The following is a 27,812-nucleotide window of genomic DNA, read 5'->3' on the forward strand; positions in this document are numbered from 1 at the left end:
TAATCACAATTGAATCGACATCAAGGTTTTTAGTGCAGTAAAGAACCGCAAGAGGCTGAGGTTTTTTTTATTTTATTCGCCAGCACCGGTATTGGAGTGAAAGCCATGTTCGCCAAGCAAAATTGAGCCTCGCAATTGTTCTTCTCTCACTTTGAACAGGAAGAAATACGTCTTACTCTCTGCAAGACTCTCAGCAATTCCATGCGTTTTTATCAGTAGAATTAACTGAACAAAGTGACCCCTCTTATAAGTCATATACAATCTTTGTCTTGGCGGAGAATAGAGCGGAGTGCCGCCGCCAACACACTCACAGTACAGAGATCCTCGCGACCCGCCAGTTAGTAGTGCCGCAAAGTAACACATGTTAGGAGAAAAACATAATATAAAGCCAAACATCCCGTTGTGGAAATGTTTCATCCTCAAATTGGATGGGCAATATGAGCCCATAAACACGGACAAACGAGCGAAGATGGCGTCGTGATCAAGCAATAAACAAAAAGACAACGTCCGAACTCATTTTTCTAACTGGGGGGAAAAAAAGGACTTTAAGATGTTCAATATCTATTTAGATAAAATTTATCCTTACAAAAATGAGGCAATTAAATATTTTGTTCGTTTATTTAGCATAACAGTACAATTGTAAACAATTCTATAGTAATGAGGAATAAAAGTCTAAATTCCTATAAATGGTTACCTGCGTTATTATATTGCATTATTATGATTACATTATAAACTATAGTTTTTATTGGTTATTTATTCAGTTTAAGAGCATTATGTAGACAAAAGATCTGAGTCGGTCTGCATAAAGCCAAATATTTTTTATAGTCAATTATTGCATATTGTTCTAATGCGTGGCACTTTGAGACAAGTATATGTTGATTGACAGTCTAAAAGTAACAATATTTTTGCCTTTTTATGTATAAAATATAATAATCGCAAATTGAATCTTAATTTTTAAGAAAAAATTTGCAATTAGGTTTTTTTTCTCAAAATCGTGCAGCCCCAATTGTTACCAAATTGTTGACCATCACACAAATACTCAATAAATATTAAGTTGTGTACAAAAGTAGGATTAAATCTGTAGTGCATGTACACAGCCTCATCCCGCCACTACACCTACTCTATTGTGATTGGTCAGAGGTCAAGGGTCGGCTCCAACCCCTACCTACTCGCTCAGCGTTGCATAGAAACACGCCCCCTCAAGGGCTTACAAAGAAGAGATAGATTTAAAAACACACCGAAATTATGATATGACATCTATATTATAGAACATGATTACAACATTTAAAACACATATATAAGACTGAAAAGACGGAAATGTAGGATGGCAACCCTTAAAGGGGAATTGCACTTTTTGGGGGGAATTTTGTCTATCGTTCACAATCATTATGAAAGACATGATGGATGGATTTTTTTTTATGCATTCTAACTAGTAAATAAAAGTCTGCTTATAGCATAACCATTGGATGAGCCTCTATTCCGCCCATTAAACCCAATAAAAAAAACATCTAAAAAGCGCCAACAATACCACATTTACATTTTGTGATTTGAATATTACCAAGTATTACTGATATTGTTATTATATGCGCTAACGCAGACAAACTATAGCGGCGCCGTGATCATAAGCTTGTGTGTCAATGTTGACATGATCAACTGGTCAGCTGCTTCCTCGTTTCCTTGCTCGTCAAACTTTATTGTAGATCATAAATCATGCCTCTCCCCTGGATAGTAGAAAAATAAAGACGTATTTTGAGAAGTTGGTACATTTTGACAGCCAATTTAGACTTGGGAATGGCGAGAACGACACGAAAAAACGCTTGGTCCCACCCCCCTTTTCTTCGCAAGGATTATGAGTCATCCTTCAACTAATTGGGAATAAAGGAACATTCTAGCAGTCGGCATCCTAATGACAGCAGACATTGTACAGTAAGTGATGTTTAATTATGTTTGTTGGCTCTCATGAAGTCTGCAGTGAGCAGTAATCAGTGATGGAGTTGAAAAAAAAAACCGCACATCTTGAGGCATTTTTTAAATTAATGCCTGAAGGTTAATTTGAGGCATTAATTTTTTATGCATTCTAACTCGTAAATAAAAGTCTGCTTATAGCGTAACCAATGGGAGATCCTCTATTCCGCCCATAAAACCCAATAAAAAAACATCTAAAAAGCGCCAACAATACATTTCGTCATTTGAATATTTACCAAGTATTACTGATATTACGCTTAAAATGAACGTAAGTATTAAATGTTATTATAAATGTGCCTGTTACTATATTACATATATACTTACAGCATGTATAGAAAACCATAATGGAGGTGTTTGGATGCTTTTAGGGGGTTATAGGCAGAATAGAGCGGCTCCCATAGGCTCCATTGTAAGCAGACTTTTGATCGCATTTATTTACTTTTGAGAAAGCGTTAAAAAATAAAAAAACATCCATCATGTTTTTCATAATGATTGTAAACGAAAGGCAACATTCGAAAAAGGCAGTTTCCCTTTAAGTAGCAAGTATGGCTTTGTCTCATCAACCTAAAAGCAGGAAGAGAAGGACGAGCCTTCATCATGGTGACCTCTGTTACACAAGAGCAGGACCTCACCAAGCCGCCAGCAGTAAGCGCTGCTCAAGAGCGGAAAACCCAGTGTTGCTAAAATTAGCACGCATCGACCACATTGATCCACTGGGACGCACTCTAAGCCGCCAAACACGGAGCTCCATCAGTCCAAACAACGTTCACAAACTGATGCTTGGGAGTGAGCCTTCCCGTTTCAACGATCTTTGGAGTGTAATGAAGTTAGACATGAGGTAGAACAGTCTACCACAGACACTTCCTAATCCTGAACCAATCACATTTCAATCACAAGCGGTCAAAGATTAGACCACATCGAACCAGCAATATACGATACGAATAACAGAGCGATGAGGTTTGGTACCTTTAACCTCTCAGTCTACCTTGCCGTAGGTGAAGGGCACCCATGGAATGTCCGGCCGGGCCCCCACCTTGACCGTGCTCTTGGTGGGACTTCTCTTGACACTGTCACGCAGGTTGAGGAAGCGGCTACGAGCGCGACAGGAAGCCGGCACTGTGCACGCGGTGAACGTGGCAAGCGATGCGTGGACCTGCGGCCGGCCATGTAGGATGGCGGGCTGCCTAAGTGGACTGACGTCGACCCAACTTGACTTCCCATCGCCGCCGTTTACGGCCTTGGAGGTGAAGACCTGCCGCGCGGACATGGAGGAGATTCCCAACGTTGATGAACAACACGCTGGCTTAGTGTGACATTGACAGTTAGTGGACTACATGTCAGCACGAGGGGGTGGGGGTGCTCCGCCCAATGAATGAATAATCAATGAGTCCCTCACTTTCAGGCGCTGCGGCGTAGGAGCGTGACAAGTGGAGTGGGCACATGTTCACATGTCTATCACTGTCTAAAACATGTGTCTAATAGTCATTTCAGATCACCACATCCTTATGACTGGAAACTATTAAAGCTATCATATTATGATTTTTTTTTTTTACTATATTTAAAAACTTCCTTATGGTCAACATTATATGTAATGGTGGTGCTTTGGTCAAAAATGTGCATAAATTATGTTTTACAGACCATATTCAAGCCACTTGCTGACCGTATCTTCAGAATGTGCCGTTCTGAAGGCGGCCTTATTTACATGCCGAAGCCACTCTCCAGGCGAAGCCCCCTTCGACTTTTTCTCCATCTCGTCAGCCATAATGTAGTTTTTGGCACTTCTATAGAGTTTACTGATAACTATAAGTTAGAACTATATGCTACTTTTTATTAAAAAATATCAACAGCAGAGTATTTTAGCATGCAAGTACAAGCCAGTCTGCCTCTGGATAGAGAAAAAGAACAAACTTATGACTACAACTGGATAAAAATGGCATATTTACACAAAGCTCTTCAGGTAACCCTCTACCTTATTATATATGGAGATATCCGCTGACGTAAAGAAGACAAAATACATCACTAACAAATTTTAAACGGCTTGTTTGGAGTAAGTTTTGAAGAAGGCAAGATTTTATAAATATATCCGCCATGCATCCATGATTTAAGTTAAAATTTCCGGGACTTATGAGGGTCCAAATACACAAAATCCGGCACCAATAGTCAAGAAAAGTAGTTTTTTTGTGGCACGTGCGACATCTTGTTGGATACAGCTCTCATTTCCAACAGAGCTTTTTCAAGAGATCTGTGTGTCTGCAGAGCCACCTGCAGGCTGCATGCACACAATTACCAGTTTGCTGACCTCAACAATTATAAGAACAAGAAAAACAATGTGTACAATGTGTGAATACTGAAGCTAAACTGAAATGCTGAATATTACATTTGGAAATATGGGGAACGTGGGAATTGTAGGGATGTGGAACATTGTTTCCTTCAATGTTCTTATATTGGAATGTAGGGCTGAAAAATCTCAGTGTACCTCACAAAACAATGCGATATATGGCTCACGATAACATAATTGCTGCAAGAGCGGTGAAACAAAAACAAACCATAAAAATAATAATCTATACTTCAGTTATTTAGGCTGAGTCCAAACAGCAATAGTACAAAAACAGACACTGCTTTACATAAACACTACGGATGCACAATATCTTAATTTCAAACAGATAGGACTTCCTTCTTCTCAAGAACAATACGATAAACTTATTTTATTGTATTAGTTTTTCAATTTAGATTTACAGCAGGGCTGTACGGTTCGACAAATTTACTCGCAAATGTGCCCAAAAATAGACCGTGCGACTTGAAAAAAACAACCTGTCGCACATGGGCCAATAAGGATTTCAACCCTATCAACGCATTTTGCTCCTAAAATGAATTAATACAAATTTGATCATTCCAGAGTAAAGTCTCGCACAACTGTATAGCATGTTTGAAACAAACTTAAACTATAACCATAACCACATGGACAAGTGATTGACGCGGAAGTGTCAGTGATCACTTTGTGTGCATCCCTCCCTCCTGGGCCATGCACAGAGGGGAGCGGGGCTGCAGCACAGCTCCTCCTAGCTCACATACATAGTCTTCCTACACAGAAGAAAGAAGGTCTTAGTTGAAGGAACTGGTCAGTAAAATACGTTTTTCTCACCACCTTAAAACTTGACACAAACTGCACTGCGCGCTAGTACTACGAGGGTCAGGGGGAATATTGATCAACATGTCAATGATTAAAGTGACAAACTTACCATCCAAACAATACCCCGTTTGTTGAGAACAGCATAAAGCCCTGGAAGCACATTCAATATTTATTAAGCGGAGGTAACAACCCAGTGAAAGATTGAAAATAGCTGCCATCAGAGCTGACAAACTTCCACTGAGAGCTTGCTAAGCTAATGAAAAAAAGCTCAAGCTAGAATGCATGTGAGACTCAGACTGAGTGGACTCGCTGACGTCATACGTCACTAGGCAACAGGCACCATCTTTTAAAGGCACACACGGCTCTCATATAAAACTTATCTCAACGGCATTATGCCAAATATCTGAAGGTATTTTTTTTTTTTTTTTTTTTTTTTTTAAGTAATGTAATAATTAATTTCCCTAGTAATTAATTACATTTATTAAATAGTAATTAAATTACTTTTTTGGTAAAGTAACAAGTAACTATACATTTTTACTTTTTAAAAGTCATTTTCAGAACACAGCCTGTCACACAGCATCATAAAGCAGTTGGCAGGTTGGTGTTCCTAGCTAAAATCTTTGCGTGTATGTCCTACAGAAGGGGTTGCCAACCCGTCGATCGTGATTGAACAGTCGATCTTTGGTAAACTCCTGGTCCATCGTGAAAATATTAGAAAAAAAAGTATTAACATAACACCACCCAGGGAGTAACCAACAGACCCGCAATCAGACAAGCATTTTAACACTTGAACACGCACGCCTGTCATTCCGCAGCTCTCGACAGCGTGGCCCCACCGACCCGAGCACAGCCGCCCACTGCACCCGCTCTTCTCGCTAACGCCCATTTCATGACGTGCTCAAAAATTATCGAGCTGCAACAATGCATTAAGGCTGATTGTTGCGATGCATCAAACATTTTATTTCATCCAACATTCAACAACTCTTCCCTTAACCACGAGTCCATGACCATCATCGCTCGCCTGCGACAGGAAGCTAACAAGTCAAATACTAAAGTCCGTGAACATTGCTCCAAAGTACAAATTTTGTGTTGATTTATTGTGTATAGAAAACTGAACACTGGCTTATGTAAAAGCAGTAATATATGATTAAACAAGGTGGCAGCTTAAGGACTTCCTTGTTTATTCTCTTTTTAGCAAAGAGGAAAAATCAGCCAGGTGAACAGCTGATTTTACCACTGCCTGCTGACCTAAGACAACCATGTGACTCGCGTCCCATATGTGACCATTGGATAAACAAATATACTACAGTACTAAGACTATAGTGGCCATAAACAATTAGCTTCTATAGCAAGGGTGCCCAAAGTGCAGCAAAGGAGCCATATGTGGCCCGTGACTTGTTTGTCATTGGCCCTCGGCATTACAAAAAACACCAGCAAAAATTGGGAAAACAGCAAGAAACACAATGAGAAAGCCAAAATGTTGAAATCAGCAATTAATAACAACACAAAGCTTTGTCTCTAAAAAATTAAATATAAATTTATATACCCGGTTTTCTTACTGTATTGCTTGCTGTTTAGAAAACTTATTCTAGAATAAGCCCTTAAGGAAAATATAAGAGATGTGAAATAAAACAACTTCCATGCTTCTTTACGGAGTTCTGTGAAAGTTTTTGCTGTCATTAATTTGAATCAAGCTTTAAAAAGCAGTATATATTTAGCTGAAGGTTGGTATTTGCAGCGAAACGAGACAACTCCAGTTAAGTGGTAACAGTAATTGCTATTTGAAAATACCTCACTTCCTGTCACGGACATATATTTTATTTTGAAATCAGGTTTAGAGGAAGTGAACTGAAGTTTTAATCCAGACTTAATTATATGCAAGACATGATGACAACACAAAAAACTGCAGCACTGTACATTTCTGCTGATTTGTAAGTAAATAAATGCTGATAAGATAATTATCTTCCTGGTCATTAAGCCAAGATGCTTTTATTGTGTCACACTTTTATTACACCAGGAAAGCATCCATCCATCCATCCATTTTCTACCACTTATTCCCTTCGGGGTCACACAAGAAAGCCAAATAATTTTTTGAATCTCATCTCCCACAACCGGGACTCCCCTCAACTAAGGAGGAAGAAATAAGTTTATAGCGGTATAAATGACAGGTAAGTGGCGAGAGTGTACTCAGTAATCGCATTGTAAAATTAAATATCGAAAAGTTCAATAGATCGTCACACTGCTTTTGGAATGGTTTGGTTTGAAATATTTGGAAGTAGTAAGAAAGTTCGATATTAATGGGGATTTGTGTTATGAAAATGTAGAGTTTGGGCACATTTTTTGGAATGTGTTAATAAATAAATCATGATGTCTTGAATGAGCTGAATGTTTTCATGATGGACTGGTCTGAGAAATGTATAATTAGTTGGGTTTTACAAATGGTAATTAACACTCAACTGACTGCTGAGTTTCCACTATTTACTCTAAAGGTCAGCTACATGTAAAGAACTCACTCAGCATGTAAAGTCAAGTTTCCTATCATGCCTCACACAGCTAACTTACACTCGTCACGTGGCAGATAGCAAAATTGTTCAAGCACTATTAATAGGTGGTCAACTGCAAAGGGGACCGTGCCAGCCTATGGTATGTACGGTATAATACAGTGTACGTGTGTTTTATTCAATAAACAGGGATATGTGGAGTCCAGGGGGTGGGGGGTAGTGCAGCATGTCAGGAGCCCAGAGGTTGCTAGGCAACGCCAGGGAAGGCATGTGCTACTGCAGAGCTTCCTCACATCTGCACACAACATGATGCTGCTGTTTATGCGGGAGAACGTCTTCACATACACAGATGATGAAGATTTAGGCTGGTTTGCGCCTCACCTCACTGCTGCCTTCAGCATTTCCTGAACATTTCTCACAACACAACATTACAATGTCTCACCTTTGAGACAGGAACACTGCCAGCAACAGCACCAACACAGCGTGTCACAGGAGAGGTGTGTGTGTGTAAGACGTTAGATGAAAAGTAATGTGGCCGCTCACATGACGCAGCAGCAGCAGTTCTCCCCACACAATGTATTCTCTGTCTTTACATCTACCAACGACGAGGTCATCAACACGCATGTACCCATTGACATAACACACCTGCCATTTAGATGAACGTTTGTGTGTTCTCCCAAGAAGAGTCAATGCATCACCTCCCCTACCGCCTCACCTTTTTAAAAAGGGAGGTTGAGGGATGACCTACCAGTAGGCGGCGGTGGAGCCGCTTGGTGGTCCTCAGGGTGGCCATGATGCGGCGGCCCATCTTTTTGGCATAGCACACAGAGTTGAGCATGCTGCTTGTTGTTGCTCCTGCACGCCTCACTCCCCACGCCCCTTCAGCTGGCGGAGGTGATGCCGGCTGGGGAGGAGAGAGGAGATAGGAGGGGGGGGCCTCACTCCACCTCGCTCCCCCTTCCTTCCTCCTCGTCCTCCAGACAGTACGAAGGCTGGAAAGCCAAGCTGGTTCTCCTCTTTAAAGGAGGAGCAGATGGAAAAAAGTGAGACGAGCCTCCGAGAAAACATCCATCTGCATCTGCTAGGGCGGGCGAGAGAACATCGCTTTGCAGACGCAGAGAGAGAGAGCGACAGACAAAGAGAGATAGTCGTCTGTTCACTGCGGTATGGAAACTAACGCAGGTCTTTATACCTCTTTCTTCTTAACTCCATCTTCTTGTTGCCACATGATCTTCCCTGAAAACTGTGCCATGACTACTGGATGACATCCAGGCCACAAAGGGCACATTTTATAATAAATGTGTGTTAGTATAGAGTTGCAAATACTATTAAGAGACATTTTGCAGCCTCTTCCACTAAAGAAAAATACTATAGAGCCGCAAAACGTAAGACAGGTTATAAACTTTTAGAAGTTTTCATCCTTTTTTTGTGACAGGAAAATAGATCTGTCCATGTGAAATTAAACTATTTCGGTGAGCTTACTCAAAGGGTTCCAAACTCAAGAAGCTGAACTGAACACACAGGCTTCCAGTCTCTTTTACTTGCCTCCCTTGCACCTCAGAACTCAGCCTGTGCACGTAAACTATAGAACTCCTTTTAAAAAGGCTAAATTTTCCCACTCGAGGGTGGAAAAAATCTGAGGTAGCCACAACACGGTGGGAGAAGAGCCGCATGTGACTACAGAGCCACAGGTTGCAGATACCTGGTATAGAGGAAGTAAGAAGATGCTGTGTCTTAAGGGAGTCATATTATGATTGTTTTCCCGACATTTAAAACGCTTACTTGCGGTCTACGTAACATGTCATTGTGGTGCTTTGGTCAAAATTTTGCATAGATTTTGTTTTACAGAGTCAGACCTCTAGATTAGTACCAATATTTACAAAGTAGCTATTTAATTGTTCAACTACTTCATTCATATTGTCATTTTTTATGTTTCCGTCTATAAAGTATTGAGGGTAATCCTTCTGAGGACCATTTTTAATGATGCTATTTAATATGCCCCATGTTGCTCTTTTTTGTTTTGTTTCTGTCTAATAAGTGACTATAACATTTTTTTCTACATGTTCGTAGTATGCTGGTTTGTTTTGTTCCTATACTTTTTGCACTTATGTTCTGCCTCTATAGATTTGTGTTTTATAAATTTCCATGTTTCACCTCTTGTACTTTCCATCATAGATTGTGAAAACTGGTAAATGATAACTGATGTCCGTTATTAGCAGTCCACTTGTAGTATTATCGAACTCATTGGTAAAATATCAATAAGCGTGGCACAGTGACTTGTGATTTTTCTTGGTCTTGTGATATTAGGTTTACAAACATACAATACATCAGGGGTCACCAACGCAGTGCCCGCGGGCACCAGGTCGCCCGTAAGGACCAGATGAGTCGCCCGCGGGCCTGTTCTAAAAATAAAAAATAAATAAAAAATTAAATAAAAAAAATAAAAACTTTTTTTTTTTTTTAAATTAAATCTACATAGAAAAAACACAAGATAGACTTTCAATCAGTGCATCAACCCAAACAACCTCCCCTATGCACACTCATCCACACCCACTCACACAAAAGGGGTTATTTCTTTCTGCTACCAATATTCTGGTTCCCACAACATAGACAACACATCTGCAAGGGACACAGTCCCTGAAGCACACATGATTGTATAGGCTGCTGGTCCACTAACATTTTCATTAATTACTATTTTTTATGTAATTATTTTTATATTGTTTTACTTTCTTTTTTATCCAAGAAAATGTTTTTTATTTATTTATCTTATCTTATTTTATTTTTTTAAAAAGGGCCTTATCTTCAACAGACCAGGTTGTCAATGAAATTAGATTTGTTTAAAGGGTTTTTTAAACCAGGCCCAGTCCAGATAATGTCCAAGTCGGACTCAGCAACACACACCTTCATTCATGTACACAGAAAAAAATTAGGGAACACAACAGATTGCATATAATTTATAAACAAAATTACATTTTCAAAATAAGCATTTATGTACAGTCCAGATTATGTCCAGGTCACTCAAATTAGGGAACACAACAACAGATATCATATAATCTATAAACATAATTATACTTTCAAAATAAGCCTTTGAGGACTTCTCATCTTTTTAGTAATGTTTTTTGGCATCATTATCGTTTTCAACCATGTAACTTTCTAAAGTTAGAAAATACTGAATAAATGTTTTAAAGAAAGTAATACTAAGTGAATATCTGTTTTTGGCCTTAAAAATAAACATTTTACAGAGTACTATAATTAAATTGACTAAATCATGATTGTCAATGAACTCTCCTAAAATAACAGAAACCACATTAAGCTTCATAAACAAACCAATCCTTAAACACATTTTTTCAACTTCCACCCAAAACAAAGACACAATATGACAATACCAAAACAAATGCAGGGTGGATTCAGGCTTCTGACAACAAAATCGGCAATCATCTGACTCTGTCATATTCCATAATTTTAACATTTTCCCTGTGGGTAAGAAGTTATAAATAATTTTAATTTGAAAATAACGATTTTGCACATCGATAGTGGTTTTATAGATTAGTTTGAATATGGCATCCCATGGCAACGGGCAGTCAAAAATGTCCTCCCATTTTCCATTTGTGTTGTATGAGGCAGCCTTCAAAGATTTCTTTATTAAATAAAAATTATATATTTTTCTATTTATTTTAGTTCCTTTTTGCCAACTAGAATTTCTTATTAGAGGTTTACAAACTAATAATTTAGTAGTTACATAATTAATTATTTGTTTCCATCTTTTCCCAATTACTCCAGTTAGTTGATGAAATGAAAAGCTTGAGCAAGCATCACCATACATAGCTCTAAATTCATCATACTTCATAATTTTACCATTCTCATTGATAATATCATTGACAAAAATGATTCCTCTTTCAAACATATTTTTCCAAAAGAAAGGCTTTCCATCTATTACAATATTAGAGTTCATCCATATTAACTGCTGCAAAATATCGTCTCTTTTTTCTGGCACATAAAATTGAAAACACCACTATGTTTCCCAGCAGACTCTCTGGGAGGGGATCACTTGTAAAAAAGGATACAATTTCTTTTGATACAGTACATGTTTTTTGTCCAACAGGACATTTGTGTACCACTCAATGTTTAAATACATCTTTGGAACAATTGATGCTTTTAAAGACAGACACATAGCTTCAAGGTTGAGAAGTTTCAGGCCCCCATATTCATACTCTTTGTACAAAACCTTTCTTTTAATCTTTTCTGGTTTGCCGTTCCAGACAAAATCGAAGACCCTCCGCTCATAAATCTTAAAAAAGTTTTGTGATGGAGCTGGTAATGACAAAAACAAATAAATAAATTGAGGAATAATTAACGAGTTGGCAATAGACATTTTACCATACAAGGTTAGGGATTTCCCTTTCCATAATTGCAGAATTTTGTCCAGCTTTCTTAGTCGATTATCATAATTTACTGAGCCTAGATCTTCCAGATTTTCTGGGACAACAACACCAAGTATGTTAACTGGTCCATCTGTCCACAAAACAGGCACTTTGCATTCCATTCGAAAGGACGTTCCCTTTAGATTTCCGATCCTTAACATTTTACATTTATCATAATTAAGCTTAAGGCCAGATTGCTGTGAAAATATGTCCAAAAGATTAAGAAGGTTCCGCAAACAATGAGGAAAAATCTTATCTTTGTGAATCAGCCTTTTCTGACATGAACTTCATCAAGAACAAACACAGAACACGCCTCACTGATGCACATCTGCAAGACTCACTCAGAGTTGCAGTGTCAAGTTACACACCAGAGTACAACACACTAGTTAACAGCATGCAATGCCAGGCTTCCCACTAACTGACAAAGAAACGGATAACATATTTGGTGTCCAGTTCAAAGTGTGACATGATTTAAAAATTTGAGAGTTTACTTTTGTATTTTACATGAGTTATTATTTGTACAAACATGGTGCAAAGTAATTCATGATTTGTTAAAACATTTTAGTGGCTAGCTAGTTAAAATGGGATATTGTGATTTCACAAGACTGTCTTAGAAGTGATCATTTGAAAATGTTCAATTTGAAAAATGTGCACTTAGAGAAAATATAAAAATAAAGTGTTGCATATTGATATTTATCTGTTTCTATATATATTTATTGTGAGAAATCATTAAGATGATCAGTGTTTCCACAAAGATAAATATCATTAATTATTAATAATAACAGAGTTAAAGGTAAATTGAGCAAATTGGCTACTTCTGGCAATTTATTTAAGTGTGTATCTAACTGGTAGCCCTTCGCATTAATCAGTACCCAAGAAGTAGCCCTTGGTTTCAAAAAGGTTGGTGACCCCTGCAATACATCATATTAATAAAATCAATTATTTTTTGCTTGTTAGACTTTAACAGCTCAATATTAATATACCCACATACGAATATTACCTTTTCTCTCATTTCTGTAAAAATGGTGTTAATCCAATACTCAGACCTTTCAATACTTGACTTGGGTGTTTGATATACGTATACAACTGACCAATAAATTTGTTTTTTGCATGACATATTTCAATCGTTATGCATTCCAAGATATTATCAATTGCAAATGGCACCTTTTTCACCACTTTGTAATGCGGATGTTTGTCCACATACAGAGCTACTCCTCCTCCACTCGTTTGTTGATGAAGTTCAGTTCATATTCTTCCAGGTCAAAATATATCAACTTAATCCAGGTTTCTGAGATTGCAATTAATTTAAAAGGTTCTTAATGTCATAGTTTGCTTACAGATTTCTGCTATTGATGTGAATAATTGATAATTTGTTGTCGGATGTAATATTCGTATTATACTGTTCTGTTGTATAGTAGGAGCATTTATTGTTAAAGTGTGACAAAAAGTTTGTGTCCGGGTCTATGTCCTTCTCAAAGTCCAGTTGTTTCATGTCTTATTTATTGTCCAAGTGTACTGTTGGCAAAATCTGTCCATTTCCTCCATGCTTCTTACTGCCAACACGTTTGCTTCCTTCGTAGATCCATTCAGTTTGATAAATATTTTACAATTTGTTACCCAGGTGTGGTGTATTTTTGCGGTTTTCTCAAGTTTCTGTCTTTTTTTTAGTTATGTCTGCATTCTTTTTCATACGGTGGTCATTCCCATAGACATTTGTTCCTTTCGGTTTGCGTCCCTGTTTCAAAAGTACGATTTTATTCTTGCTGTTCACAAACCTCATTATGATAGCAGGTCTATCGTTTTTGCTGGGCAGCTGGTGGCAAGCCTCGATATCATCCAGGTCCATCTTTATTCCTTTGCTTCGAAAGAACAATGCCACCTGTTGCTCCGTTGAGTTGGTCTCTTCCTCGATGGTCTCCCTGCTGTTTGTAGCCACAGTGCGCGCATATGAGCGCGGCTTTATTTCCAGTCCAGAAATGATTAAATCATTCACCTGACAATATTGTACTAAATTGTCTACTTTTTGTTCCAAATCTTGAATGTGCTGGTCCTTTTCTGCATTCTGGAGGCGTAATGATTTTACCTCCTCCAGAGGATCAAGGAGCTGCTTCTGCTGCGTCCTGACAGCAGTCACCTCCTCGGACAAGAAGTTGAGAGACTTTATGTCATCAGCCTCTTCAGCCACGGTGGTTCTCTTTGTTGGCATGCTGGTAATGATCCAAGGGGAATCTTGATTCTCTGATTTGACAATAAGCTGACCCATTAGCCTTTAACTGGCAGCACCGTTTGGCTAGCTGTCGGTTGCTCAGCGCCGAAACAACGGTAACTTTAAGTCCACTTCGAATTCTAGATATGTCGATGACAGGCAAAAATGCATACCCACAAAAGTTTTTTTCTTTTAAGGTCCGTGATCCAATATAGTTAGTCAGTTAATCCAGAAAAAAAGGTAGTTTTCACAGTGGTTGCAAACACAGACTTAATGCACGACTTGACAGGAAGATTAGTGCTGACGTAACTAAGGCAAAATACGTCACTAAAGTCTCAAATTCCAAACAGCTTGTTTGGAAAAAGGCAAAATAGTTTTATAAATATCTCCACTATGCCATGGTTTGGTTTCACATTTCCAGGACTTAGGGGGAACCTAACACAGAAAAACAGGTACCGGTACTAGAACCTAAGAAAAGTTGGTTTTGCTTAATAGTGCACCTTTAAATGGAAAATGTCAGTACACTCCAATAAGTATACCGTGTACACGGTGTACTTAGTTCCTGACTGTATTTTGACGGTGTTCCAAATCCATTAATGTCATTGTAATGTAGAATTACCTTCTTCTTCTGTTCACTACTTTCCACTGCTGCAACTTGTCTTCAGCCGCCAGTATTTCAAGTTATTCTCTCCTCTTCTGCTATGTAGTGAAGATGGTGACTATTGAGAGCGGTAATGGTGCATTCTATTGTACCAGGTAGCAGGAATTTCAGAGTTCTCAGTCGGAAATTTCAACGGGAACGCACCCCGAGGTCGATTTTCCTAATTGGAAAGTCGGAGACTCCTCACCACCCCCAAGTTGGCTTTAGAGACGGCTGCTCTTAGTGTTACAATTATAGAAGCTTTTGTAATAGCCATTATTTTCACTTCTGACAAATTGTTGTCACACTGAATCAACAATTATTGTTGGACATTTATATATGGAAATGTTACTGTAGTGTAAATTACATTATTTCATGTGTTTTATACGTTGTGAGCAATAGCATCTGTGTTTTCTCTTCCTCTACAGTCTTCGAAGGTTGCAGAAAAAGTGTTTATTTTTTTTATAAGTTGTCTATATTAAGATAAGGCAAGCACAATAGCAGCTTTCGTGGATTTGGCCATTTTGATTTTCGACCTCGTAACTTCCACCCTCATAACTCGACTGACGTCATTCCCAGCTCCGACCTCCAACTTCCCGAGGCAAATGAAGCGCACCATAAAAGTCCATTACTGCCTGCTCACTATTTTGAGTACAACAGTCAAGTACGCAAGTGCAACAAATTGAGTCACAGCCATCCTCAACTGAATAAACAAAACTATGGCGAGAATCTTGCAGCCTTCTTTCTTTCAAACGCAGCCTCTCTCAATAATCATTTAATCTTCCAGCACTCTCACACAACAAAGACAATTTGACATCTCACTTTCTTGACAACACAAATGTCATCTATGCCATAATGTATGTTTGTTATTCTGCTGTCACACTACTCAAACATAATACACATGTACACAAAACTAAATGTTGTTACCACAGCAACAAAATGGCATGCGAGGGGCTGGGGGGTGAGGGTGTTACCTGGATTGGGGGGTAGGGGTTGGAAGAGCAGGATGGGAGAGGGCTGTCTTCTCCGTGAGGGTAGAGGGATGAGGGTGTGGGGGAAGGGAGTTCCGGGTTGTTATGTCCTAATGTTGATGACCCGTCAAAGACACACTCCAGAGATGCCACCTGCAGGACACAGGCAGGAGGAAAGGCGGAGTCTCACAGAGTGTAACAAAAATGAGCATCTTTGCATGGCACTACACTGATTGATATTTGGCGACATAACTAATGGCTGCAGTCTGTTAACACCTATCTTTAGCCACAAGGGGGCAGCAGAGCTCTGTGGGGGTATCCAGCCTGCATACAGTTGATGTGTTACCGTGACAACAGTTAACACCTAGAGGTACCTTGAATTATCTATTCTAAAAGAAATCCCTCAAATCATCATGCAAATGGAAAAATGTTTGCAATGCTAACATCACAGTTACTTTCAGGCATTTGATTTGAACTTAATGAAAAAGACTGAAAATAAAACTAAGCCGGGGGTCTGGGGACCGCAGGTGGGGGGACAAGGGGGCAACACACCCCATGCTCCTGGTTTTTCAGCAATTGAAAATGCAAAAATTAGAAGAAAAAAAAAACACAATTTAAAAGATGTTTTAGAGTTTAAAGAATTGAAAACTTATCAACAGAGTTTACATAAGTACATACCCCATTCATCCAAATGAATCACTATGTCTGTTTCAGTTTTAGTCACTACAGTAATTACAACTTGTGTTCACATCTACAGGAACCACATGGGTGAGCCTACTCTATACAGTATTTACAACCTTACTAGTGTTCACTTCACAGCCACAGATTGTTAATCCGGTTATTTACATTATTTACACGTTACTTTGGTAAATTCACATATTCCTTTGGCATTTTTGCTTTGATGGCTCTGACATGAGCCTTACTGGCAAATTTCTGGGAGATTGCATTTTCCTTTTTCTTTCTGATTTAGTGTATTCTGCCTTGGATTTTATAGTCAATTTATGTCTCTTAGACTCCCTCTCCACTTCGAACTGCTCCAAATGCAAAAATCATAAAAAGTACAAACAATGTTTATTCTATTAGCTAACTTCCTTTATCGGAATAGCCATTTTTGATTTACAGCATGAAATAACAAATATCTTGCAGTCATGTTGTTTGTTTCAAAATGATTAAACTATTCAATGTCAAAATATAAACAGTAGAAATAATGAACAAAATGTCAGCTACTGTCTTGTTCTAAAACACCAACGAAAATTTAATTTAGCATTTAAACAGGCTATACTGTAGCAAAAGTCAAAAGTCATCACATGCCTGTTCTTAAATGTGTATTCCACGTCTTACATGTCGAGAGCAGTTTTAATTTGGGCTTACATGGTAAGCAACTAAAATTAATGTTTTGGGCATTGTTTTATCCTGACGCATGCATTTGTCCAAATGTGGCCAAGTAGACGCATTGTGGGTTTCTTGAACGTCATCTACATCGCTAAAAGAAAAATCAAAGGGAGAGAATCCCTCTACCATCTTTCACCAGTTTTTTAATATATAAATCGCCCGCTTGAATATTGCCTCTTCTCTTCTCCAACTCTCATCGTCATTTGCGATGTGTATGTCGGTTGTGATTTCCCTTCCTGGTTCGATGACCCGCCCTATCTTGCTTCTGATTGGCCTGTCCGTAATGTTTTGCCCTAATCTTAACCAATCGTGACTCATCATAGTAAACCAACCAACCAATCATGGATTTTCTTATACGTAAACCAACCAATTATCATTGATGTTTACCGTATATGTTGCTCCCTGCCCGTGGAGTTGCTTCGCTACGTAGCTACGATTTTTAAGTTAATTAGTTTTAATGGAAAACTGTAGTTTTTACCACTGGATTATCAAAAACTGAACTCATTACGAGAAAACCGTAGTTGTTGGCAGACGGATCAAGATTTTAACACATTGTAGGTCGGGAAAAACTGAAAATATTTTTTTTTATTTTCACAGAGAGAAAGAAAATACATATTTCCAACTATAGACGGAAAAATCACACGCCTGTCTTTTTGTGATTTCTTTGTCCAACATGTACACACGCTGGTCTCACCGAATACAAACAACCTGACAATGCCACTCACAGAAATGCAGGGTTATGTGACCAGCACAGCTTCCAGAAACTTTACGTGTGGGGTCGCGACACCAGATACGCAGGTGTAGCAAAAGGAAGCTTGAAGAGCCAGGCGGTCATTGTACCTTCATGGGTGAGATGTGGGCATGGGTGACATAGCCGTGTACGTTCTCAATCTGGGAAAGATTCTTCTCGGCCACCTGGACCAGTTCTGGACCGCCCGCCTCCTCAGTGAGCTGGGGCGAGCTCTGGTCCTCCTGAGGGGATGAGTCCTCATCGTGCTGCCGGTACTTCTGAAATAGGAAACAGGAACCAGTCAATATGTTCCACTTCCTGAAATGGACGTAGCATCAACACCTGCTGCATTCTATCTGCGCATGTCAGCTAAGGGCGCCAATAGTATGTTGATCAAGGTCTATACAAGCGCTGGTGTCAGAAAGTCCACCGACAGTCATGTGGACATGTCCAGAAGCTCAGCAGTCACATGATCACATTGACACACAGACTTCACCAGATGACTTGAAGATGGTATGAAAATGAAGTCACTGTCTTTTGAGGACAGATATTAGCTGAGTAGATTGTATGCGTTCTGATATTCTGAGAAGTTAGATTAGCCTGAAGGTATGGGGCCGGGCTGTGACACATTTGCGCCGAGTAAGTCAGTTTGGAGTGTTGTCGCCAAGCAACTAGCAACTGGCGCGCCGCAACTTGAGTTGTTGTTTGACAAGTTAAAAGTCAGCACTTGTGCACGCCTACAAATTTCCTTGAAGGATGCTTGTATTATTAATATTGTTGCATACCAAAATGCCTGCCAGCCTTTTCAGAACTTTGTGGCAAAAGTTGCAATGTTAGACTTATTTTTTCAATTACATTGAATCATCTTGTGGTTTTATGAATGTTATCAATGTCTTAAAGGGGAACTGCACTTTTTTTATTTTATTTTGCCTATCCTTCACTATTCTTATGAGAGACAAGAAGACAAAAGTGCTAGGTTTTTTTTGCATTCTAACATAAAAATCGGCTTGTTCTAGGTGGCTAGCAATGTAGCTAATGGGAGTGATCTTTTTTTTCTTTTACCTCTAAATCACTTTAAAAATGCATCCAAAAACCGCCAACAATACTTAATTTTTGTCCTGCAACCTGTATAATAACCAAGCTGTAGAGACATTGTTATTGTAGAGAGGAACTCTTTCTCCAGCGTAGTAACACATCGGCATGCTGCGGCATTAGCCGTAAAAGCTAGCTATGGCGAGAGATAAGGTAGCCTCTACATCAGCACCCGAATCATGTTTGAGTTTGTAATACACTACACAATGCCATAGGACACCAAGCTGTACTGACTGAAAAACATGAACAATCATATTACAGTATCTGTAAAGTATTAGCCCACATTTCATGTTTTGTTTGCACACAACTAGCTTAGCAATGTATGTACTGTAGTTGTAATAACATGCATGATGTGCTGTGTGTATCATGAGCAATAATAAAGTGACTCACTCGATGGACAGTTGTGCGTTTGGCCCAGCTGGCCCGGGACGTTTTTTCTGGTTTTAATTTCGGTAAGCACTCCATTTATGTCGAAATAGCTTGGCTCCGAATTTCGACATTTACAGCGTCAAAGTCATGCCAACCTCACTTTCTCGGCTTAAGTCTGCTCCAACGTTTCACTTTTTTCCGGCGAGCTTCTAGAAGCAGCAGTTCATTCTCTGTATATTCAGCTTAAAAAAAATAAGGTTGTGAATCCTAATTTGTCCAAAAACAGTCGTCTTTGTTGTCTGTTAACAAGTATGCCATGATTGGAACACACTTGCGTTTGTTGCCAGAAGTCGGAAGTGCGCTGCTAAGGAAACGGAAATCAATGCGCCAAGGAAATCAGTTTCGGGAATGCTTAAGATGACCAAAATATGGTAAATATTGTACATATTACATTATTATTATTATTAACGTGCTTGTTTGGTACTACATTATATATAGCAGTGTGTATAAAAAGTTGGAGGGTTTTGAAGTTGTTTCAGAAGACTACAACTGTGACTCCCATTAGTCGCATCTTCCAAGTTTTTTTTGATAATGTTTAAAATACTTAAAAAAAATTAAAAAAAATACGAAAGACGTGTTCTTGTCTCTCATGATGATTGTAAACGATATGCAAAGTCCTAAAAAAGTGCAGTTCCCCAGTAAATTTATTTCAAACATGTTATACATATGGGCAAAAACTTTACTCTAGTTTGACCAAATTTGGATGAATTTATTTTAGGAGCAAAATGTTAAAGTGTTGAAATTTGTTACTTTTTTATTTTTATTTTTTTTAAATACTCGCACGACCTGTTTTTAGTTGCAAATGCGACTAAAATGCTCGCACTGTACAGCCCTGAATAGGACAACACAGTGAAGCAAGGCCAACCAGAGCTAGGAGTGTGTCAGAGAGTGGCAGTCATCTGCTTCCTTTTGTCAAACCTCTAAACCAGGGGTGTCAAATGTACGGCCCACGGGCCGGATCAGCCCCATGAACAGGTTTTATGTGGCTCGCGGGATGAGTTTGCTAAGTATAAAAATGAGCCGAAATTTTTGAATGAAAGAAACTGCTGTTCTAAATGTGTCCACAAGATGACACAATAGCAATTGTTTATGTAAAAAAATTAATAACCCACATGATATTAGTGCACCAGTCGAGGAAAATGAGCAAACTACATAAATAACATACTGTAATTTGATTTTGATATTACTTTTTTATCTTGATAGAAAATTAACACCAATGAGTTGACTGATAAACATTATTACATCATTTATTTAAAAGATAAAATACTATTAACCGTAACATGCAAGTGTAAAAAAAAACAAAAAAAACATACATTTTCAAACAAAGAAAACAATTTGAAGTTGTCTTTATTTTTAAGTTATGCTGTGATTTTACCAGTCCGGCCCACTTGGGAGAAGATTTTTCTCCATGTGGCCCCCGATCTAAAATGAGTTTGACACCCCTGCTCTAATCTATCACATGGGCTTCAATTGCTTCAAAATATCCCTGATGTTCATAGGGCTGCACTGGAGGAGCGAATTAATGGTTCGCTGACATACAGCAAGAGATAGAGGAGAAAGGGAATGCTCATTTGGAGGCAAAAAGATTGGATGCACAAGCCAGAAAAGGACACAGGCTACAAGAGGAAGCTCATCTGTACATTTCCTACGAAGTCAGACCTACAATTTTTCAATGTCCATTTCTCAGATGATATAATTGTTGATGACTGAAGTGCAGATATTAACCAAACCTAACCCCCCCACCCCAACCCCTGGATTGTAAATAATTCAATGTATATACTCTGATGATTAACTTGTGTGATGACTGTATTATGCTGATAGTATATATTTGTAGCATGAATTGATTAACGTGGACCCCAACTTAAACAAGTTGAAAAACTTATTCGGGTGTTACCATTTAGTGGTCAATTGTACGGAATATGTACTGTACTGTGCAATCTACTAATAAAAATCTCAATAAATCAAAATCTTGCCAAGGAGAGTATGGCAAGGAAAATTCAACGGCGCAAACGCTTCAAGAAACCAGTGAAAGATTTACACATCTCCATTATGGTTAAGTCCTTCCTGTCACAAGTCTGAAGATGATTCAATGTCAACACCGTCAGCTCACCCTCCACTGACATGCTTTCATCTCCCATCGACAGCTCAAATGCAACCTCATGCCGCTATCCCAATGACAACAATCATTAATCCTGTCAAAAGTGCCCAGCCTTGTGTCCCTACTATAATAGCCCCCACTACAGTTCCTGTCTCTGTCACCTTGCCAGCATTTGTGTCTTTCACAAGTCAACATATGCCAGTCCTTCCCACATTTGGTTATGCATCAACAATGACACTTGCAGCCACAGTGCCAAAAACCATGTAAACTGCTGCTACAACTAGCTTCAAGTCCCAACACCAAGAGGTCCTGGTTATAGGCTCAATAAGCACTGTACCACGACCACCAGTTACAGCTGCTCCACCTCCGATTGCTGCAGAGATGGTTGTACTTTTGGAAGGTTCTACTCTCCCCACAGAGGAATGTTGTAGCTCTGACAGCGTGACCATCGGGTTCTTGGTCCCTTCCCTGACTAATAACCGATCGCTGAGTTTAGACGCCCAGCTAGCTCTAAGAAGAGTGTGTGAATCATACGGATGATGGAGGCAGCTGTGCTCTTTGGGACCTTTAGGGCAGCAGATGCCTTTTAGTTCCCCTCCCAAATTTGTGCCTCAAGACAATCCTGTCGCAGAGGTCAACAAACAATTCCTTCGGCTTAATGCTTGGATTGTACTCTTCCGTTCACTATCAAGTGTGGGACCTTATATAGACAGATGTGTGCCTTTCCAAATCATATCCAATCAACTGAATTTACCACAGGTGGACTCAATTTAAGTTATAGGAACATCTCAAGGATGATCAGTTGAAACAGGATCCACCTGAGCTCACTTTTGAGCTTCCTGGCAAAAGCTGTGAATACTTATGTACATGTGATTTCTTAGTTTTTGCACTTATTACATTTGCAAAAATCTTTAAAAAAAAAAAATAAACGTTTTCACACTGTCATTAAGGGGTATTGTGTATGGAAATTGAGGCCAAAAATGTATTAATTCCATTTTTGAACAGGGCTATAATATAACACAATGTGGAAAAAGTGAAGCAATGTGAAAACTTTCCAGATGTACTGGACATTTTGATTACACAGACATTCATGTGTAAGCACTGCTTAGAGACAAATCCAATTGGTCAAAATGTGCGGGGAAGTATCGGGCATTGGACAAAGTCGCTGGGCCATGCACAATTTTCCTGGGTTCTGTACAAGGTTGTGTGTGTGTGTGTGTGTGTGTGTGTGTGTGTGTGTGTGTGTGTGTGTGTGTGTGTGTGTGTGTGTGTGTGTGTGTGTGTAAAGTTCCTGGAGAGACATTCTGTTGTGAATTGGCGTTGTATTAATAAAAATGTATTTACCGTATTTTTCTGACTATAAAGCCGCACTTAAAATTCTTTCATTTTCTCAAAAATCGACTGTGCGCCTTATCAATCAATCACTCAATGAATGCTTATTTATATAGCCCTAAATCACAAGTGTCTCAAAGGGCTGCACAAGCCACAACGACATCCTCTGTACAGAGCCCACATATATATATGGTGTGCCTTGTATATGAATTATTTGTGGTTGTGCAGACCTCAAACCAGTTTTATGTCAATAATTGTGCTCTGGACATTGCATTGCTGCAACATCAACGTAACACCCATCAGACATCTGACTGTTCCCACCCCCACGCCCCTCTATTCGCCATCTTCCTGACAAATGCTAAACTGTAAACTATGGTCAACCTGCACTTCAATGCAGTTTCTATGGCGCTGGACAAAGCTCAAACAAAATCTCGTTGACATGTATGACTTAAGTGTTATTATGACAATGACAATAAAGGAATTGATTGATTGATTGATTGATTGATTGATTGATGTGGTACATGGTGTAATGATAAGTGTGACCAGTAGACGGCAGGTTGAATGAAGCCTGTTACATAAATGACTCCAGCAAGCAGGGGTAAGATTAAACCTTTGATGTTTCATTGAGAATCTACAACAAGGCGCTCAAAAATCTGTGAGATTGTTTTAGTACGACTTTGGTAAGCTACAAAGCCGCATCGCTTGATGGATTGTCGGAGAATTACCGCTACCGTAGTCAGCTGTGCTTCAACATACGGGTATTATTGTGGCGTGCATGACCCAAAAATGCCACCTATTAGGAGACATTATCTGGCGTTATGTTTCGACCCATTATGCAAAACCAACTTCCTTACCGGTTGGTACCTGCTGTTGTGTATTTAAGGTTTGCATAAATCCCGAAAATTTGAGCGCGTCCGCCATTGCAGTCAATAAGCGTCTTCTTTTTCTCTATCTTCTTGTGGTGGGGCATTCATCCTCCGCTGTTGCCATTACTAATAAAAAATTAGCTTAGTAGTAGTAGTTCTAACTGGTATCTTTCAGTAGACTCACTTTGGAAGCGCTAAAATCTACATCATGGCTAACCGAGGGAAGATGTCGAAGTGGAGCGACGTAAATAAGACCCGTCGACCAAAAGGCCCATCCTGAAGAGTCGATCAAAAAACGGCTTGACATCACTGTCTGTAAAACATAATCTATGCAAAATACTGACCAAAGAACCACCAGTACATGTTCTATAGACCACAATGAAGAAAATGAAAAAAATAATCATTATATGACCGCTTTAATGCACCCTATAATCCAGCGCGCCTTTTGTATGAAAATAGACCTGAATAGTCCTGCTCATCGGCAGTGCACCTTATAGTCAGAAAAATACAGTAATTTTATCACTTTTAGTAACTGGTTGAATTCGCATTAATGGGCATGATCGCAAAATTCTAGAGGGACGTTAATGTTGGACATATTCACTGACACTAATGAAGCCCTCACAGCTTATTGACCACACTCGGACAGAACCGGTGTGAAGCAGTCTAACTCAGCCCACACGTGCGGGACATCAGCCGAACACTGTGGTTTGCATTGGCAAAGATGTGAAATAATGAGTAAGATGGCGACAAGACATCACCCTTACGTGAAAAACCTTCCAGTTAAGACGATGAAGAGCTTCCTCCTATTTCTCATTTGCTTTCAGAGATCATGAGGAAGATGAGGAGGCATGATGCTGTACTGGCTACCAAAAGATGCTAAAAATAACTGCGTCAGCGGATGAGGCAGAATGCCAAAGAAGAAGAAGAGGAACACTACAAATTTAGGGGAAAAATTGGAGAAGAAAAATGTTCCATTCAACCAGCGCATACAAAAAAATGGTTTCCACAAATACATCATTACGAGGAGGAAGACAAACTCCAATTCTGCTTTCTTGCTACAAACACAAACTCTACATTGTCCCACAAAATAAACAAACTCAGCAGAAATACTGGACAGTCACATTGGCACTACAGACATTGAACTCAGCATAAAGCAGTGGTCTTCAGCAGGGAGTCCGCAACCCCTAGGCGGTCCAAGGAGGTACTGCAGGCTGGGGTTGGGAAATTGTTAGCATATTAGAATTTTTGAGACGTTTGACGAATGTAATGGTTTTTTTCATTTAAATCTAGTATTTAATATTTTATATATTTATAATATCCTTCACGTGTTCTATGTACAATGTGAGTGACTTAGTATCAAGTTAATTTAGGTACATTTTCGGTATAAGATCTGACTTACACTATAAAACAACTTACATCACAATCAAGAAAGGAAACTTGTTTACATTTCGAGAATCACCTGTAATCACCTGTCCCTGCACAATACTAAGGTATTAATTGAAAACCCAATTTTATATACACACACACACAGACGCACACACACACACACAAGTATTTCTACCTCAGTTTGGGGGTCCTTGGCCTGGAAAACATTGAAGACCCCTGGCATAGTCTATCCTATAGTAACAACACATTGTTGTAGAGTCCAATATTGTATGTATTCATGACTTTATCATATTCAAGCACCCATGTGATTTTGCAGCACAACATTTGCTTTAGAAAAAATAATCTATGGACTGTGGCAGCAAAAAAGGTCAATGGCATCTGGTCAATAATTAATTAAGGCTAGCTGTGACAGAAGCGGCACTATTTCTATTCCAAGTTAGCAGTCATGTTAGCGGGTTACCGCCTCCAGAGCAGCCATGTTTTGTGTGTGAGGTCAAATGAGACATGCGGTCTGCTGTGTGAACCACAAGCATGCACATTGAGTCTTCTCGCACCCGTATACATGCACAGCCCTGCCGTCCCACCAGCCAATCAAGCCTGGGCATGGCTACAAGCATGATCATGATTGGTTGTTGGGGAGCAAGGGGGCTAATGAGCAGTTTAGTCGACCAATTATGATGCAGCAGTTTAAAAGCAAACATTTCACCCTGAGCTTAGTCCCACAGGAACATGTAAGATTCAGGATCCAGTTTAAGAGCTTCAAACAATTATTTCACACCTTAAGCATCATCATTGGTATAATTAGCAGGAATATTTAAAATAGGCAATACAGCAGGACCCCAAAGTGGAACTTAATCCATCCAAGTTGATGTCCAAAGAAAATGAATCCACTTCTGAGTCAAACTGTGATCACAAAACCTTTGAGAGTACAGGCGATACTTTAAGAAACTTTTCTGACTTCAGCTCCAGACTTATTCTGTTTGTTTGATATTGTCATTACTACCACAAGTGGTGGAATAGTGTATTACAACTAAGTATCACTGCGGCCCCTACGGACCACAGCTAAGAAACGCATTTTTGGAGGCCCTCTGCTTTAAGCCACATTTTAACATTCCTAAATGTCTGCATATGTAAAAAGAAGTTAACTGTAGATTGAAACTAAAAGTTACAGTAATAACCCTTCAAAAAAGACATCTGAAAAAATGTAGAGAGGAAACAATGTTTTTGCAGTAAATGTCTTTTGTAGCAAGCTTCCCTATAGTTTCAAGCTAGTCATGCTTTTTACATCGCATCTGCTTGTGTGCATCTAATCTGCATTGACTACTCACTTTTCTTGCTCAATTCTGGGCACCCAACCATAACTTCCATTTCCGGTTCTATGGTTGTAGTCACACTTTTTCTCTTTGACATAACTGTAATCAAGGCTTTGTGGTGGCATCAAAAACAAACCCAAAAGTTCACTGAGCTGAAGTTTTAGAAGACAAGTTGATGTTTCATGTGACTTCACACACAGCGATTGTTTCAACCTTTGAGGAATATTCTTGCCAAACTCCAAACGATACAACTTCTGGGCATTTGACTTTGGGGGTTCCACTGTAAGCTTAACTGGCATCAAGTGGAAATTAATACAAAAGTATCAGATTCCTACTTGCGCTCACTCTGGGTTTCCCCAGAAGCCCTTGTGAAAGGAGGCTCACAGGGACATGTGCACCCACCTTACATCCAAACATGAGGGAGATGGCGCTGTTGGTGCAGGCCACCTTGCAGTGACACAACATAGGCGAGAAACACTCCAGCTTCTTGGTGCCGGGCGACATCTTGTTGGCCGACAGCCCCCTCCTCCGGGAGCGTTGGCGGTTCTTCCTGCGACGTTGAGCCCCTCCCACACTTCCTCCGACGCCACCTCCATCCTCGCCACCGCCTCCTCCACTGCTGCTGCTGCTGCTGCCTGCTCTCACCATCCGCCCTCATTCCTCGCGTCGCTTCATGGCAGCGAGGACGAAACAACTCCCAGAGCTCTTCCTTCATTCAGGGAGAGCCTCCCCCCTCTTCTTCTTCTGGTACTATGTAGTCCTCGGCTGTACACCTCCTCACAGGGGCTCGCCTCTTCCCTCACTCGTTCTGTTTGCTTCCTTGCACTGTGTGCGTGCGTGTAGCGTTCCTCTGTGGGGGTGTGATTGGTCTCCGATGGCAGGGGGAGGGAGTGAGCTTAGTCACATGACCCATGAGAAAGATGAAGGGCTGTGGGTGGTGGGGAGTGTATCCTCAGGGAAGGTAGAGTATGTAGGACAGCGGGATGTTGACCAGAGGAGGAAATGGACAGGAAATGGAAAAAGGGTAAACCAGACAATAGTTGGCAACTTGCAGTTTACTTCCAGCTTCCTTTTCTGACCATGACATCACACTCCAACTCCCAGGATGCATCTGTGTAAAGCGCCCCCTACTGCTACCGTCAGTCAATAGGAGCACGGGATCATGGGAGGTGTATCTCTCATGAGCACACACATTACATTTGTAAACTTTAACGGAAACAGCAATTAGCTTCCATGTGAGCTTTCTGTTGTCTAAACGCTTCATTAGCAAAATTTGAGTCAGGCTACACACACACGCACACGCACGCACGCACGCACACGCACGCACGCACTCTCTCTCT

At 39.7% G+C, this 27,812-nt stretch overlaps 1 protein-coding gene across 14 annotated transcripts in view; it reads right to left on the reverse strand.

Moving 5' to 3' along the window:
* dlg1b (discs large MAGUK scaffold protein 1b) overlaps positions 1 to 27,812 on the reverse strand; it is a 63,401-nt gene that overhangs the window by 10,958 nt on the left and 24,631 nt on the right. For 6 of the 14 annotated variants that reach the window (XM_062022977.1, XM_062022968.1, XM_062022967.1 and 3 more), the window contains 2 exons: positions 18,067 to 18,234; positions 15,838 to 15,987 (listed from right to left, as the gene is read on the reverse strand). In XM_062022977.1, the coding sequence (XP_061878961.1) occupies positions 15,838 to 15,987; positions 18,067 to 18,072 (156 nt within the window). In that variant the 5' untranslated portion in view covers positions 18,073 to 18,234. Of the gene's footprint in view, positions 1 to 5,204; positions 5,224 to 8,344; positions 8,598 to 15,837; positions 15,988 to 18,066; positions 18,235 to 26,874; positions 27,264 to 27,812 lie in introns of those variants that run through there. The other 8 variants (XM_062022972.1, XM_062022971.1, XM_062022973.1 and 5 more) reach the window with 5 other exon arrangements.

Source organism: Entelurus aequoreus, linkage group LG16, assembly GCF_033978785.1.
Source record: "Entelurus aequoreus isolate RoL-2023_Sb linkage group LG16, RoL_Eaeq_v1.1, whole genome shotgun sequence".
NCBI lineage: Eukaryota > Metazoa > Chordata > Actinopteri > Syngnathiformes > Syngnathidae > Entelurus > Entelurus aequoreus.